General features: G+C 39.5%; 1 protein-coding gene across 6 annotated transcripts in view; it reads left to right on the top strand.

Annotated features, from left to right (window-relative positions):
- The window catches only part of LOC121434722 (cyclin-D-binding Myb-like transcription factor 1), a 46,035-nt gene that overhangs the window by 27,440 nt on the left and 1,544 nt on the right, over positions 1-17,051 (top strand). For 5 of the 6 annotated variants that reach the window (XM_041633636.1, XM_041633637.1, XM_041633638.1 and 2 more), the window contains 10 exons: positions 3,276-3,433; positions 4,638-4,670; positions 5,482-5,591; positions 7,448-7,676; positions 8,946-9,097; positions 10,379-10,588; positions 12,574-12,659; positions 15,305-15,460; positions 15,772-16,146; positions 16,815-16,959. In XM_041633636.1, the coding sequence (XP_041489570.1) occupies positions 3,276-3,433; positions 4,638-4,670; positions 5,482-5,591; positions 7,448-7,676; positions 8,946-9,097; positions 10,379-10,588; positions 12,574-12,659; positions 15,305-15,460; positions 15,772-16,146; positions 16,815-16,959 (1,654 nt within the window). The remainder of the gene's footprint in view (positions 1-3,275; positions 3,434-4,637; positions 4,671-5,481; positions 5,592-7,447; positions 7,677-8,945; positions 9,098-10,378; positions 10,589-12,573; positions 12,660-15,304; positions 15,461-15,771; positions 16,147-16,814; positions 16,960-17,051) is intronic. The other variant, XM_041633641.1, reaches the window with a different exon arrangement.

Genomic DNA, 17,051 nt, shown 5'->3' with positions numbered 1-17,051 from the left:
ATCTGATAGCTTAGTTAGATGGTAGATTGGTAGTGGAGACCTATACACTTCTTACAGAATCCTCACCAGAGCCTTGCTGCATACCTTTGAGGTGGTATAATTCAGATATTTTAAGTGTAGATTGTTAGCATGGCTTGGAATAGGGGAGTATGCATTCTTTATTTAGCTATTAGCATTGTTTGACATATATAATCAAAACATTGTCGCCTACCACATTTGTATTCGTAAGCTGAATTTTACTGCTAAGGTAAGCTTTGTAAACTGTAAGCTTAAAAAAACTTCCACAGGGTGGTGGTGGCACACTCCCTTAATCGCAGCACTCGGAGGCAGAGGCAGATAGATCTCTGTGTGTTCAAGTCCAGCTTGGTCTACAAGAGCTAGTTCCAGGACAGACTCCAAAGCTACAGCAAAACCCTGTCTCAAAAACCAAAACAAGAGCCGGGCAGTGGTGGCGCACGCCTTTAATCCCAGCACTTGGGAGGCAGAGGCAGGCGGATCTCTGTGAGTTCGAGGCCAGCCTGGACTACAAGAGCTAGTTCCAGGACAGGAACCAAAGCTACGGAGAAACCCTGTTGCGGGAAAAAAAAAAAAAAAAAAAACCCTTCCATTCTTTATTATAAATTCTCTACAAATGATGGACGAAAAGTTCTTTTACCAAGGCTATTTTGAAGAAACAAGTCAATAAATGTTGAAAAGTGCAGTTGTCCACTGGTCCCATACACTGAGGAACTGAGGATGCTATAGACAGTGACTAAATGCTTACCTGGGGGAGACGGCATGGATGGCCAGATTTGGAGAACTAGAAAAATGGTGTCTGACCTAGCAGCTCTGAGTAGATGGTCTCCAAGGCACAGCAGACTAGAGGGAAGCAGATAGACACGTGCTCTGAGTCTTGGCGAAGGGAGATGGGATTACTGGCGCGGTTTGCTGTTAGCTCACGTGGAGACTGATGGGGGAATTGACACGAGTGGGCAGTGTGGAGGGTCCGAAGTCTTGGGAAGGAGGAAAGATAACATTGTTTTTAATTCTTCATCTTATCAAATGCTTAGGAGCCACATTTAACAGGGCATTCTCATCGGTTAAGTGTCAGATAGCCCAATGCTGGGCAAAATGATAATGAAACTGCTACAGCAGAAACGAGGACAGCATGCTTGACTCGTGTTGTCCCGCAGTGCCAAGCACACAGTGCTTGCCTTTACCTGGGTTTAATTGCGATTCTGAAACTATGAATGAAAAGAGTCTAAACTTATGGAAACGATGTACCACTGCAGTTTTACTTGATTTTGACACTTACATAAGAAGATGGTATTTCATAAATTGTTCTCTTGCTCAGTATTTTGATTTTTTTGCTATTGACTTGTTTCAGTGTATTTTACTATACAAATATATTTCAGGTTGCTCATTACACAGGAATTACTTATTTTCATTCTTTTTAGGTTGATTTTTGAAGTAAAACAATTTTAGATGGTTATTGACCGTTGTATTTCTTTTTAAATTCCTCTTTGTATTTTCTACCCATTTTGCCATGGGTTTTCTTTTGTTTCCTGCTAGATGTTCATAATATTTGGTGTATCTCAAGGGTTTATAGGCAATTCATTACAGAAACCTTTTCATAATTTAGGGCCTTTTCTTTCCTTTTGAATAACATATAATGGACAAACATTCTTAATTTCAGTATTTTAAACTTGATTTTGCATGCTTGTGTAAGATAGCATCTCATAGGTATGAATCTATTCTTATTTATTGTCCTGATAATACTTTATAATTTTGTACTTAATATCTCCCTCCCCAACTAATATGAAATAGGTCTTCAGTTCTTTTTATATATGGATGGCAGTTTCCCCAGCATTTTGTATAGGGTGAAAGTACTTCTCCCAAGTTCTTTCTAGTTTTATCTTCTTGTTATTACCTTAACCAGTACCAGGTTAACACAAGCTTGAACAGTCTAATACCTGACAGGGCAAGCCCCTGTGTGAATTTCTTGGCTATTTTTAGCCCTCTTTTCTTAAAAAGTTAGTTTTTAGAGAATGAAATCCTGAGAGAATTTTTATTGGAATTATACTGACTCTCTTTGTAAAAGAATCATATTTTTTAAAATTCTATATTGTCCATAGAAGACGTAAGCTTTGTATAGAAATTCAAATGTCTATTTATTGATTTGGTATTCAGCAACTTGATACAGTGCTTGTTCGTTTGTTTTTCTCAAAACCTTTGTGGCTACCTATATATATATGATATTCCCTATAAATAATTCTCTTGAGTATATATTTCCGAAATGTTCTTTTATCAGGTCTGCAGCTTACCTTGATTCAGTATGAGTTTTATCATTTAGAGTATTTTCTACCTATTTTGAAATTTGACATGTTTTCTGTAAATGTGCTGATATCAGTTATCAGTAATGATTGTTCTGAAAACGTACACCAGCCTCTGCTCATCAGCTCTCGGTTCTGCCCTAAACTAGTGGGACTCCAGGGCTGTCACAATGAGTAAGCTTTAAGCCTTGCCCCAGATGATTTTCTGAAATGTTCTTCATTGGGTTTTGTTACTGAGGGCATGTTAACCTAATAAAATCATAAATTATCTCCAGTTACTTTCTCTTAAATGTTTGGTAGTGTTTATTCATAATACCACCTAGATCTGGAACTTTCATTATGGTGAGATTAATAGTACCAGTTTTTTGTTTTTTTAAATTTTCTGTTTATGTGTCTTTGATTTTCTATCTTTTCCAGAATCCGTTTTGGTAAGTTGGCTGTTTTTAGGAGTGTGGTCACTTTATGTGAATTAAGACTTGTAAAATTGTTCCTAGTGATCATTTGTTGTCAGTGTCTGTAGTGTCTCTTAGGCCCATTTCTTTCATCTCTAGTATGTGTGCCTTTCCTTTTTGCCAGAAATGGATCATTTCAAAATTTATTTTTAATTCATCCTTTCAAAGAACCATTTGAAACTTACCTTTCAATTTGTTTTGATTTCCTTGTACTTGTTTCGAGTATTTTTAATTTTTTTATAAATTTAAAATGAAATTTAAACAGAAGTTTAAAATTTAAACTGAAATTGTGTTGTTTGAATTGGCTAGCTTATTTTTGGTGCCCTTCAGTAATACTTGAATAACTACTGCAGCACTTACTTTAAGGTTTATTTAGAGTGTAGACTGACGAGCAATGGTCTTTCTCTCAGGGTCACTGTGGACCGGTAGCGTTAAAACTGCTGTCAAAGCAGAGTATATCCACATGCATTGTATCAGCAATCCCTAAATCAAAGAACTGTAACCCATTTAGGCACGCGGAATAAAAGATGCTACAGAAATCATCTTTGAGATGTCAAAAGACGAAAGGAAAGATTTCTACAGGACAATAGCGTGGGGGCTGAACCGGCCTTTGTTTGCAGTGTACAGAAGAGTACTGCGCATGTATGACGACCGGAACCACGTGGGAAAGTACGGACGCTGGCGGGGCCGCGTGTGTTCACGTAACTGGGGAAAGAGATGGGAACCGCTATTTTTTGAGTTAATTCTTGAAGCGGAGGCAGCCGTGAATCCTTATTGATAATTTTATCCTGCAAGTGTTAGTATGTGGAGAACCTCTGAATAGGACTTCCTTAGAAATTAGAAAGCTGAACTACTTTACGTAGATTAACTTGATTGAATTTACTCTGTCAGAGTTTACTTTGTAGAAATTAAAAATTGGGGTGATTAAAAATGTAGGGAGTGTTAAAAAAAACCCTCTAGATTCGTTGATAGTGTTTGTTTCCTATTTGATTTAGGACTATAGTATGCCAGGTTAATGACTTTATTTATTTTTAAATAAAACCAGAGTAGAAAATAGCTTAGCAATGATGAATAGATTTCTGCTAACAGTAGCATTTATGGAAAGGCATCAAAATAGTTGAGTGATTTTGTGATATTGCTGATGCTTTGTCGCTGGGATTTTAGGTGGCATCAGTGTGACCTGAAAGACATTGGTGAGCTCCCAATGCTAGTTTCTTCTAGCCTGTTAGCAGGCTACCCATGAAAATACACTTAAAACCTGAAGGGAATCAACTGAAGATGTTAGGAAGTTGGACAGAAAGAATTTTTTGGCTCAAGAAGGAATGGCTTGGCTACCTTTCAGAAACTTTCCATGCAGTACAACTGGTTAAACAGTGAACAGCCTTACAGAATTTTCAGTTAAATGTATTTTTTAAACATAAAACAGAACATTGCATTGGCTGTGGAAATAAAGAAAAAGATTGTTATAGTATCTATGCCTGGCTAGAGAAAAAATAAGATTTTTTTTCTCTTTACTATGCACTGTGTTATCCATAAGTCTATTTGGAACAGTTGTAATTTCAGAATTCCTAGACCTAACTGAAATAAAGGAATATATAAATAACATGAGGCAGGTAGATACTTTAAATGTTGGATTTCCATGAGAAAATGATACAGTATATATGTGTACTATAGCTAAAAGTAATTATTATTTTTTTCTTCTAAGAATTTAGAAGCATTTATTTTAACTTTTAACTCACTTTAAAACACTTGACAAATATTACCCATATGCTGTTTTGTTTCGTGTTCAGATCACTAAATAAAACTGGTTTTTGGTAATGTTTTTAGCAGTGTATATTTAATTGATTTCTTTTCCACTGTTCTGAATTTCTAGATACACTCCTGAAGAAATTGAGAAGCTCAAGGAGTAAGTTTTTATTGATTATAATTATTTGGCTTTTTGTCTTATTTTTAACTTTTAAATCTGAAATTTTGAACTTTTTTGTCAGACTGGCATAATTTTATTTGGCAGTTAAAAGCATGAATTTCTGTTAGAAGTTATATATTAGCTATTCCCATAATAGACAGATCAGTCTCCTGTTGTCAGTCACTAGGTGCTTGCTGAGATTACTAATAGGGATTCGAAAAAGAATTAAATGAATGTTTTCGGTGGCCTGGACACTTAATTTAGGGAATTTATTACCAGGATCTAGGGCTTGATATAAAACTGGCCTGGTGAGTGTTGACTCCGTCTGGAAAGGGCTGTGACTCTCCAGATGCATGGATGTTCTTCATTGACTGGAGGCTGTTAGTACAGTGTGGTGGACTGTGTGTGTCTGAAGACTGAAAGTAGATCCTTGTTAGAAAGTTGTGTTGGGATTTTAAGAAGAGCTTGTTAGGAATGTGCTCCAAAGGAAAAACTCTGGGACTTGCCTGGGAAGTGTCAATAATCGGAGGGAAATTTGATCTTTTTTAAAACCCATATCCAAGTTATCTATTTCTTCTCTGACCCAGGAAAAGGGCAATTGCTGCCTGTTTTTTTTTTTTTTCACCCACAGACAACTGTGGACCCCAATAAAAGGCCATTCTTTCAAACTTTGGCTCTCAAAAGTATTGCTGCCCACAACTTCCAAACCACCAAACTTCCAAAAGGGAAGAAGAAGAATGAAGAATAAATGATGAGATTAAAAGGGAGGAAACAGTTGAACCAATTGCTGATTGGCAGACTCTTGTTCTAGGCTCCGGATAAAGCACGGCAATGACTGGGCAACCATAGGGGCGGCCCTAGGAAGAAGTGCCTCTTCTGTCAAAGACCGCTGCCGGCTGATGAAGGACACCTGCAACACAGGTACTGCGTGCGGTGCTGTGCTGTGCTGCGCTGTGCTGCGCTGTGCTGTGCTGCGCTGTGCTGCGCTGTGCTGTGCTGTGCTGTGCTGTGCTGTGCGGACTGTCTGCCCCTAGAGGGGCTGTGTGCCGGTCACCTTTATTTGAACAGTCATTTCCTGATCTTTCTATCTATCTATGTAGTTAGATAGATGAAGCCAACTGGGTTTTGTGCTTTTAAATCCAGTGTCCCTGAACATTGTTAACAAGGACATAGCGACACTTGGTTTTCAGACCATTTAAGTTTAATATTCTGCAGTTTTGTATCAGTTCAGAACTGCTCCACTGGGGAAAGCTTTGTAGTTTAAGACATACAGAAGTCATTTTGATGTAAGCCCATCTAACTGAAATTAAAACATCAGCCTATGTTTGTGGCAGCTCAGAAAGAACCTGCTTGTGTTTCAGAGGTTAAGAATATTTCTGTGGATCTCCAACTTGAATTTTATTTTTCATAAATTTATGATTATTAGTATTTTGGTGTCTTGGCCAGGCTACATATAGTTCTTAATATATACAAATGTATTGATGATAAGTATCAAGCTAGTTTGTGATAAACAATGGTTTGTAGAAACTGCCATTTTTTCCACGAGCCTTAATTCCTCTGTAAAACAGGTTAGAGCAGACACTCTAAATCTCCTTTGGTCTTAATGTTCCTAAACAATCAATAATACATGTTCAGGTCTTTAATTAAAAAAAAAAAGTTCTCAAGTGTAACTTAAGATTCTAAACCAGGGGCTGGAGAGATGGCTCGGTGGTTAAGAGCATTGCCTGCTCTTCCAAAGGTCATAGTTCAATTCCCGGCAACCACATGGTGGCTCACAACCATCTGTAACGAGGTCTGCTGTCCTCTTCTGGTCTGCAAACACACACAGATTGAATATTGTATACATAATAAGTAAATATTTAAAAAAAAAGATTCTAAACCATCTTTTCCTTTACCCCTCACTTTAAAATTAAAGTGAAATCAGGAGTATGTCCTCTACTCCCTGATGTCATTCCTACCAGTAAGACAGCAAGACCATGAATTTCACCAGCTGGCATTCATTCTTGGGTGTGGCTAGCGTATGGAATGAATCAGAAGCTTTATTTGAAGCTCCAGAGGTTCTGTTTGCTTCTGTGGGTACAGAACTCACTTGTTAGCACAGTTTGGGGGAACAGTACCATTCCCTGAGAGCAGCATGAGAGGTGGGCCTGCCAGCTTCCCTCTGACCTTACAACATGGCTTCTTTTTTAAAGTTCCTTTCTGTTTTTCTGCTCAAGCTTCATTACTTAAAAAGGCAAGAGAAACATTAGTTGTTAATAAGCTCAGAGATTTGGAAAAGATGGAATGAAAATGCTTTTGAAGTTAGTGTCATAATTGACTAATGCATCGTCACAGTGGCTTGGGGTGGGCTGTACAAATGACGGTATGAACCTCACTTTCTCTGGAGTAGATGAGCTCACAGATGTCACTGCGTGTATTCGTTATCATTCCCTCTTAATAAGACAGCCTATGAAGTTTATTCCAGTGCTGCTGGCAAGTGGTGAGAATTATTATCCTATCAGTGGGGCCATCAGTGAAGTTCTTCCCACTTTATTATTTCAATATAAAGGACTTGATGTAACTTGAGGATATATAATTCTTTGTTGTTGTTTTAGATAATAAAAGCCGGTAGAATATAATTCTAGTGAGTATATGTGGTTTCCAACTGAGTTCTGTTACAAAGTAACCTGATCAGCTGAGCTCCTTCTTCATCCTTTGAATTTGAACTTGGACATAGAGGGCTAGATTCAGTAATGGTTGAGAAGATAACACTGTAATCTGGGTGATTTCCTTTTCAGGGAAATGGACAGAAGAAGAAGAAAAGAGACTTGCGGAAGTGGTTCATGAGTTAACAAGCACGGAGCCAGGTGACATCGTCACACAGGGCGTGTCTTGGGCAGCTGTAGCTGAAAGAGTGGGTACCCGCTCAGAAAAGCAGTGCCGTTCTAAGTGGCTCAACTACCTGAACTGGAAGCAGAGTGGGGGTACTGAATGGACCAAGGAAGATGAAATTAATCTCATCCTAAGGTTTGGGTTCCAAATCTTTTAACAACAAAAGCCGGCTTCATTTCTGTGGGTGTCTTGATGGACTTTGCTCTTGATTTCCTTGAATGCCTAGTGAAAAACAGGCTTGCCGTGGAAAGCCACGTGCAAGACCCTGAGTACCTTATTGAGCTTTTTTTGTTCCTGTCTGGTTGATTTAGTGCCCAGGCAAAGTGCCAGACTGAAGGTGCAGAGACAAAGGCAGTGGCAGTGAGGTTCTCATTGTCCCAGCAGTGTGCCTCAGCAGCAGCCTGTGGGAACGCTAGAGTAAGGGTCTCTTCAGTCCCTGGGTACTGTGCGAGAGGTGGCCATGGAGACTTAGTTTAACAGTCGCACACCATCGGCTTCCATCAAAGGAAACACTTCTGCAGCTTTAAGACACTGGGGAGAGGGCGGGGCAAGTTGGTTTTCACTTTGTTTCAGCCTTGGAAACTAATGAACAAACAGAACATTAAAGTTAGGAGTTACACTAGTCCATGCTAAACATCAAAATCATCAGTCAAGGGAAGGAAATACAGACTATTAAAACCTCACATTTATTGTACTGTTTGTTTAGTTTATTGTTTTTCTTTTGTTCTATAAGGTTTTTTTTTGTTTTGTTTTTGTTTTTGGGTTTTTTTTTCTCAAGACAGGGTTTCTCTGTAGCTTTTGGATCCTGACCTCCAACTCACAGAGATCCGCCTGCCTCTGCCTCCCGAGTGCTGGAATTAAAGGCGTGCGCCACCACCGCCCAGCTATAAGTTTTTCTCAACTAAGTTATTTTTATATATGGTGAATTTCTAAACAAGTTTGGTTTCTTTATAAATGGAAAGCCCAGCCAAGAAATAACTTAGTCTAAAAACAAACTATAGCCAGGACTTGGGAGTCTGAGAGTTGGATCTCTGAGTTCAGGACAGCTTGATACATAGAGCGAGTTCCAGGACAGCCAGGGCTCCAGAGAAACCCTATGTTGAAACAAAAATAGGAAACCAAACTGTAAAACATTGCAGCACTGAACAACTCAGCCTGTTCTTCATCCAGTTGTGATTCCTCGTCTGCTCGCTTCCCTTCTCCGAGCTGCTTCTGCTTCTTGCCATCTACAGTTCAGGGCCGGGGCTGCGCATCTCATTCCTTAGCTCTTACACACTCAGACTGCTGGAGTCCTTTTTCTACCATGGCCCCTCATTGCCACTCCCTACCATTCCCTTCACCTGTACTAAGAGGAGGATTTGTAAATAAATCTAAGGCCTAACAGATTTATTTTGTAATCTGTAGGATAGCAGAGCTTGACGTAGCCGATGAAAATGACATCAACTGGGATCTGCTAGCTGAGGGATGGAGCAGTGTCCGCTCACCGCAGTGGCTTCGCAGTAAATGGTGGACCATCAAAAGGCAAATTGCAAACCATAAAGATGTTTCATTTCCTGGTAATGTACTATTTGCTTATAGTATTACTCCTAGAAAGTTAGTGGTTAGAGTCTTTGCCTCAAGTCCAGGCTACTAGGCTTTTCTGGCAGATTCCATTTAAGCTGCCCTGTTTCCTTTTGTAGAGAGTCCATGTGATTTGTTAGTCCAGAACCCCTACGTAGGGGAGGGCACACTTACACATATTCATCTTCCACATCAACTACGAAGAGGAAATAAATTTTACATGGTTTCCTTTAGTAGAAACTGTCTTCAAAAACGAGTTGATTAATTTTAAATACCTTGGCTATATTTATTATTTAGAGAAAAATCTGGTACCCTACATTTTTCTTTTCTTTGCCCTTTTTTTAAAGAAACTAGGCTCTCAGGGTTTCCAGGGATCTTAAATGGGATTTGCATAGAGGTTTGTCATTCCATTGCCTTTTTGCATTTAGGTGCTAATCTGAGTTACAGAGTCTCCTTTAGGTTACCAAACTCATTTCTCTTATGGCACTCTAACTCCAGTTTTCAAAGCAGAATTCAGTGGTGAGGGACTTGACTTGAATTCCCGTTACAGAGGGTTGGTTTTGGTTATCGTGAGAGCAGAGGCTGGGCATCATGGTTCACACCTGTAATCCCAGCGCTTAGAAAGCAAAGGCAGGCAGATCACTACAGACTGAGACACTGTAGCCTCACACCCGCCAAAAAGAGCAAGTTCGAGAGTAAGCAAGCCCATGAGAGGACCTTGAGTACATGTGATTGGTAGAAGACTGCATTGTTCATATAAAAATAGAAACAGTGTGCCAGCGTCACTAGGAAGTAGTTTTCCTGCACAGTTCGGCCTGAAGCCCCAGAACACAGATGTTTATTCCCGTGCCCCTAACAGTGTCTACCCACTTCCATTTTGTTCTAATTCTGATGACAAGAACAGTATACTTTTAGTGATTTTAAAGTCTGGGCAGGCATGGTGGCACATGTCTCTAAGTCCAGGCTGCTTGAGGGGCAGAATTACAGGATCACAGGACTAAATTTGGAGACCAACTTGGGCAACATAGCAAGACCACTCCCATCTCCAAAAAAAAAAAAAACTAATCCCTTTTTAATCTCTTACGGATATTTCCAAAGATTTAGACAGGTTTTAGTTGGAATCTTTTTTTATGATTTTGACAGTTCTCATGTGCAGTGTACAACTCTTTACTCCAAATACTTTCCCTCCTTGCCCTCCTCCCACCCTACTTCCCTTGATGCTTAGCTGGTGGTCTGTCAGAGAGTCATGTTCTTTTTGTCTACCCATCTCCCTTCAGTCTTAATAAAAGGTCTTAAACAGTTACATGAGAACCAAAAAAACAACCCAGTGCTTTTGGAGACTAAATCAGGAGCTGGAGTTCCAAACAGTAATTGCAATTCCAGTGTACAGCATGTTCAGATCAGAGTCGCCCGCTTGGAAGATAATACAGCCATCTCTCCAAGCCCCATGGCAGCGTTGCAGATTCCAGTCCAGATCACCCACGTCTGTAAGTGTTGGCACCTCAAGACTCCTTGCCATTGGGCGTTACCATCTAGTTAATGGCTCCAGTGCCTTAGTCTTCTAGAGTGTTGATGAAAATTGATGAATTGTGAGATCTAAGGAATTTTATGTTTTACTCAGTTAACATTTGCACAAGAATGAATGTGTAACAGGAGGAACTTCAAACACCTAACAGTTTCAAGTATTTCTAAATCATCTTTCTAGATTTTATAATTAATGATAGGGATTTTTATAGACATTAATCAAATAGGCATCTAAATCAATGATTAGAAGAGAAATTGTTTTCAGTGTGACATGTCATTTGTGATTTATCCAGAATGAAAACAACACAGGCTTGGATCTGAGGTAGTATATTTTAAAAATGGGATCTTTATAGAGATTGAAAAAAAATTTAAGGTAGTAAAGGGCCAGTTTACTTTAGGGAAGTGTTTTTAATCCCAGTTATCTTTGCTTGTCACAGTTTTATGCTTAGAATATTTCAGTAACCCAGCGATATATAGAGAAAAGGTTTCTCACTTCAGCTCTGTGTTTACCTTCCTCCCTTTTTCTGACATTTCTTTGCTTTTAGTGACAGAAAAGAAATGAGTTCCAATTCTTGGAACTGTCTTTAATTACCATAAGCCCCTTCCCCCCTTTTTTTGGTGGTGGTGGTGGTCCTACATGATGCTGTTTGCCTGTGAAAAGATTGTTGCCCACAGTATGCACTTTTTTGTTCACATCCGGGCATTCTGAGTAAGTCTTTGCAGAATACCCTCCTATTACAATATGCTTAGTGTTTCTTGACCTCATCTATAAGATGCTGATAGTGCTTTCTGTCATTAGGACAAACAAACATGCACACACACAACACTGGGCACCTGTTGATACCATGAGCACCATATATCTGTATATGCAGTGACTATCAAAGGTACCTTTGTGGGGGTGGCACTTGCCTTGCATGGTGAAGCCCTGGGTTTGATCACATGCACCACAAAACAAAGCTGCTTTGGAGACATTTGAACTAATGACATGCCTTACTCTTTATTTGACCCTCCATGTTTTTTTTTTTATTTTATAGTTTTAGAATTATAAAATAGCAGAAGTTCCTAGTCTAAATAAACGAGCTGCTAATGAGTATAAATTGTACATGGAAAAGATTAGCCACCATTAGGAGGACACTATCCATTAGGAAGACAGCAAATATTTCATAAATGGAACCTTAATACTCATTCATACCATCTCTTTTTAATAGCTTTTTAAGAGTGTTTTATTACTTCCGACAAGATGTGTGAGTATAGTAAGAGTTTTCTCACCCCATTCATTATTGTTAGCATTCTGACCCCAGCCTCGTGATTGTGCTCGTTGGACCCCATCAAATATGATCTTCTGAAAAGAATTACTGTAATATATTCTTTTGGTTTTAAAATTGCTTTTGCTTCTCATAACAACTCTATATAGGAAGTACAGATAAAATCTTTGAATATTAATTTGAATTAAATCACTACAGGGGCCATGGAAGAGGCAGTGTTACTAGAACTAATACCTAATGTTAGAGACCTCTAGTCCACATCTAGTGCTTACTAAAATTTCCAGAAAATTTTGTTATTCTGTATCTTTTTCTCTTTCCAGATTAGCCTTGGTGTATTTTTCTTGCTTCCTAACTCTTAAAACACTTTCAGATACACACCAAGAGTTATAGGTTCTGATAATATCTTTCTTTGGCTTTATGAGCCCTCTGATGTCATTATTGCTTTCTATGGTGTGTGAAAGCAACCATATTAAGCTATGGGTGGGCATGACTGTCTAGTAGAACTGACAGTGGGCTGAAGTCAGCTCTTGTGTATGTCTGATCTCTGTGCCATCCCAGATGAGCCCATTATATAACTTCAGGTTTGCAGGCAAATTGTTCAGTATGTGTTTTCCTTCATGACAGCTGATTCCATTGGAGAAATTTCACACAGCATTTTATTATTGTCCTTGTTCTTACTACAGCTTCCACAGAATCCCCTGCTGCTTCTGTTGACTCAGAAACAATAACACTAAACAGTGGAACACTACAGACATTTGAGATTCTTCCAGTGAGTAATCTTCAGATAATAGCTATTGGCTCTTTTTGTGCAAAAGAAAGATGAGGTATCTAGATGGAGTTAGAATTCAGAGGCCAACTGGACAGACTTCCACTTCTATGTCATTGTCGTCCTTTTTCTCTGTATGTACATAAGGCAGTTTTTGTCATCTGAAAATGACAGTAATGGGTAAATGGTATCGATTTGTACTGGCTCAGTCAAACTGAGTATTACGAAAAATTAGTGGGCACTTACTTCATGAGCTGTTGGTAATATTTGAGTATGTTGAATAGCTCTTATGCTAGTCACTGTATACAAAATGTTTAGTTCCAGTCCTTAATGGTTACAGTTCTGCAAATTTTGTTAGCTGTAAAAATGTTACCAGTTATCAGGAACTGGGGAGATGGCTCTGTAGGTGAAGTGTTTGTTTTGTAAGTACAAAGGACCTGGGATTCCCAGCACCATTGTAAAGAATCTGGGCGTGGCAGCGTAACTGTGTTGCCCCACTGTGGGTAGACCAAGAGTCCACCAAATCCGTGAGCTGTGTTTCAGTGAGACCGGACAGAGACTGAGGAAGACACCTATGTCGACCTCTGGCCTGCACATGCATTTGCACACATGTGCACACACTACGTACTCGTTATCAGTGACCAAATTTTAACTGCAAGTTTATCTAAAATAACACAGAACTCATGCCTGAATGCTCAATTTGGGATTTGGAGCTGGCGGTGTGATTACTGTGCTGGGAGGTAGCAGAAGCTGAAGCTTCAGTCAGCCATCCAGTTGCTAGGATAAACAAGCATTCATCCACAGTGTACTAACTTGCTCTTCAATGAGTCAAGTATATTACAGTACATTTTAAGGCTGAACAATGGATTTATCTCTATGCAGCTCCAGGCGTGAAAGAAAATCTCGTGGTTCTCACATACTTGAAATTCCCTAATAAAGGGATATCTGGTTGTGATTTAAGTAAATTTTGGTTGCTTATAAGTGGTAGGGGAAATGGGTCATGACTTAAATGTACAGGCTTTCTTTCAGGGGCAGTGAAAACTCAAGAAGCAAAAGTGCCAGTTCGTGTCCTCCTTCCTAAAGCAAGCCCGGAGTTTGTTCCTATTTTGTTAAGAAAATATAAAAAAGCACTCATGTTACTTCAAGATTTATTTTGAATCATGTATTAATACAATAGTCTAGTCAACAAATCCCTTGAAGATTCTCTTTCCATCTTTGGACTTGAGACCATGGTGATCTCACAGTAGGAACGTACAGTATACTAAACACTGATAGCGACAGAACTTCTTTGGACTTGAGATTAGTGACCTCATAGTAGGAATACATAGTTTGTTAATACTGATTGATTGGGACAACTTTACGCTTGTTTATTTTGTCTTGGAGGAAGGCTGTTAAGGTTGTTTACTTACAAAGTCCCAACAAATAGCCTGGGGCTGGAGACTTCGCTCAGCACGGGACTGGCTGCTCTTCCAAAAGACCCAAGTTCAGTTCCCAACACAACCGTCTATAAATTAAGTTCCAGGGGATTTGACACCCTCTGTGGGCACCAGGCACATACTGAATGCACAAACAGCAGGCAATACACGTAATTTTGAACTATATAGACTTAAGTGTATTCAAACACTTGAAGTGTCTGTGATTATATACAGTATTAGCACTGATTCCTAGCTATCTGTGATAAATACTGGTAACCTTTAGAAAAAGGCTTGGTTTTCACTTTGGGGAAAGCAGAGAAAAACTGAGTTCCCAGTGGTGGTGGACACTTTAATAGTCATTTCTAATTCTACCAACCCTTCCCATGAAACATATGTATTATTTCCTTGTTAGCAGTAAGAAATCCTGTAGGGATCCAGGACACAGGAAAGACATTTTGGCCAAGATTATATTGGACTGAAAAACAGACTTCCCCAGCCCTCCCTAAAGTACAAAATACTTAATCTGCAGTTTATTAAGATAACCTGGATTAATATAGACACTTAAACAGTTTAAATCCTATTCTATCACTATAAAATCTCAAAAGATAAAAATATTGCTAGTTGACAACCTATTCAAATGGCATCTTCATTTTCCTTAATACATGAGTGTTTCCTGAAATTATTCCATAATGAAAACATTTCAAGTAAATAAACAGCACAGTGCTCCTTTTGAAAACCATGGTGTCCGTCTGCTGGTGCAGCTCACTATTGGGGGGGGGGGGGGTGCATGCCTTGGTGCTGACGGAGCTCCAAGGATAGCTTGCGACTTGGTTCTCTTCCACTCTGTGGGGCCTGGGGATCCAGCTCACGTTCAGTGGCAAGTGCCTTGACCCACTGAGACATTTTGCTGTTTTTTTTATTTACCACAGAGGAAAGTTTAAAAAGATGATTGAGAATTGAGATCCTACATTGCCTATGGTAGTTCTAGGTAGAAGCTACTGTGTTGGTACTTAGTTGAAACCAGAACTAGAAATGCAAGGAACAAAAGACATGATAAATGTTTTACTCAGACATTTCAAACAGTGTATATAATGAAGAGCATTCTCTTTGTCATGTGTACCTTCATGATTGGTTAGTATGCTGCTAGCCACTAAATTCAAATTAATTTTAAATGCAGATGTAGACTAAATCCATAGGTTTTGTACCTGTGTTGAACCTCTTTTTCTTCTTTAGTCTTTCCATTTACAGCCCACTGGTACTCCGGGCACCTACCTTCTTCAGACAAGTGCAAGCCAAGGCCTTCCCCTAACTCTGACCACAAGTCCCACAGTAACCCTGGCGGCGGCTGCTCCTGCTTCACCTGAACAGATCATTGTTCATGCTTTATCCGTATGTCATGTGATTTCCGGGGCCTGTTGTGGGTCAGGATTAGTTGATAGAAATCTAAAGTCATTTGGGTTGGGTATCAGAGTACTTCTTGTTTGATTGCGATGCAGTATTTTGCACCGAATTCTTCACTGGGTACATGTCGAGTCTCCTCTGTTGTCTCTTATTAGATCCAAGCAGGGAATTTACAAGAGGAAGGGACTCCATGGGAAGTAACAGATTCTAGAAAGTGATGAAGTAGTTGCAGAGGTGAAAGGTATGGGAAGGGAGGTTACTAGCTCCTGTCACTGGCAGTGTCCTTTACTATCTTACAGCCAGAACATGTGTTGAACACCAGTGACAATGTCACCGTGCAGTGTCACACTCCCAGAGTTATTATTCAGACTGTTGCTGCGGAAGACTTCACTTCTTCCATACCCCAAGCAGAACTGACAGCCGATAGTGACCTGCACGCGTCCGATTTTCCTGAGCCTCCAGATGCACTAGAAGCAGACACATTCCCAGACGAAATTCCTCGGCCCAAGATGACTATACAGCCGTCATTTAATACTCACGTGTCTAAGTTCAGCAACCAGAATAGCACAGAACTGATGAACAGCGTTATGGTCAGAACAGAGGAAGAAATGGCCGACACTGACCTCAAGCAGGAAGAACCGCCTTCTGACTTAGCCAGTGCTTACGTTTCTGAGGTAAGCTGTGTAGGTGACTGCAGCCTATGATACGAGTTTTGCCTCGGCCTTCCTAATGCTGCAACCCTTTAATAACAGTTCCTCCTGTTGTGGCGACCCCAACCATAACATTTTTGCATTAACTGTCATTTTGCTACTGCTATGAATCTAAATGTAATATCTGATACGTGACCCCACAGGGTTCGCAACCACCCAGTTTGAGAACCACTGCTCCCATAGCCTTTTCTCTTTAAAATCACAAAGTGCAAACTCAGAAGGTATCAGTGGACTAGCTTTTGTTGCTGGATGTGCCTGAGCATAGTTCCTCGCTGAAGTGCACCCTCTCCACAGGCAACAGAGTGAGCAGCCTTTGTTAGCATCCTCTCCTAGAGCACCTTTGGGTGGTATGGGTAATAATAGATTCTAAATACATCCCACAGTGCAACGTAATTTTCTCTGTATGTCAATAACATTGGACAATTTATTGGTTTAAGATCCTTTTTATCAATATTCATTACATTACGAGATTATTGAGGTTCATAGAACCTCATCTTCTTAAGGTCTTGATGTTTATGTTCTAATTTTTAAATGAAGGACATTTGAGTGCTAAGTGCTAACAGACCTGGATGCACTTGGGGAATGTAAGTCTATCTTTTTTGTTTCCTTTTTTTTTTTAAATTATTATTTAGGATTTAGAATCTCCCACCATAGTACACCAAGTTCATCAAACAATTGATGATGAAACAATCCTTATCGTTCCTTCACCACATGGCTTTATCCAAGCATCTGACGTCATAGATACTGAATCTGTCTTGCCTTTGACAACACTAACAGGTACTGTATTAAGACTTTTTTTAAAAAAAAAAAATATTTATTATGTGTACAATATTCTGTGTGTATGTCTGCAGGCCAGGAGAGGGCACCAG

The sequence above is a fragment of the Microtus oregoni genome, unplaced genomic scaffold (genome assembly GCF_018167655.1).
Source record: "Microtus oregoni isolate MIOR12 unplaced genomic scaffold, Mior012 000044F_ref0000062, whole genome shotgun sequence".
NCBI lineage: Eukaryota > Metazoa > Chordata > Mammalia > Rodentia > Cricetidae > Microtus > Microtus oregoni.
This window is presented reverse-complemented; position numbering and strand designations above follow the sequence as displayed.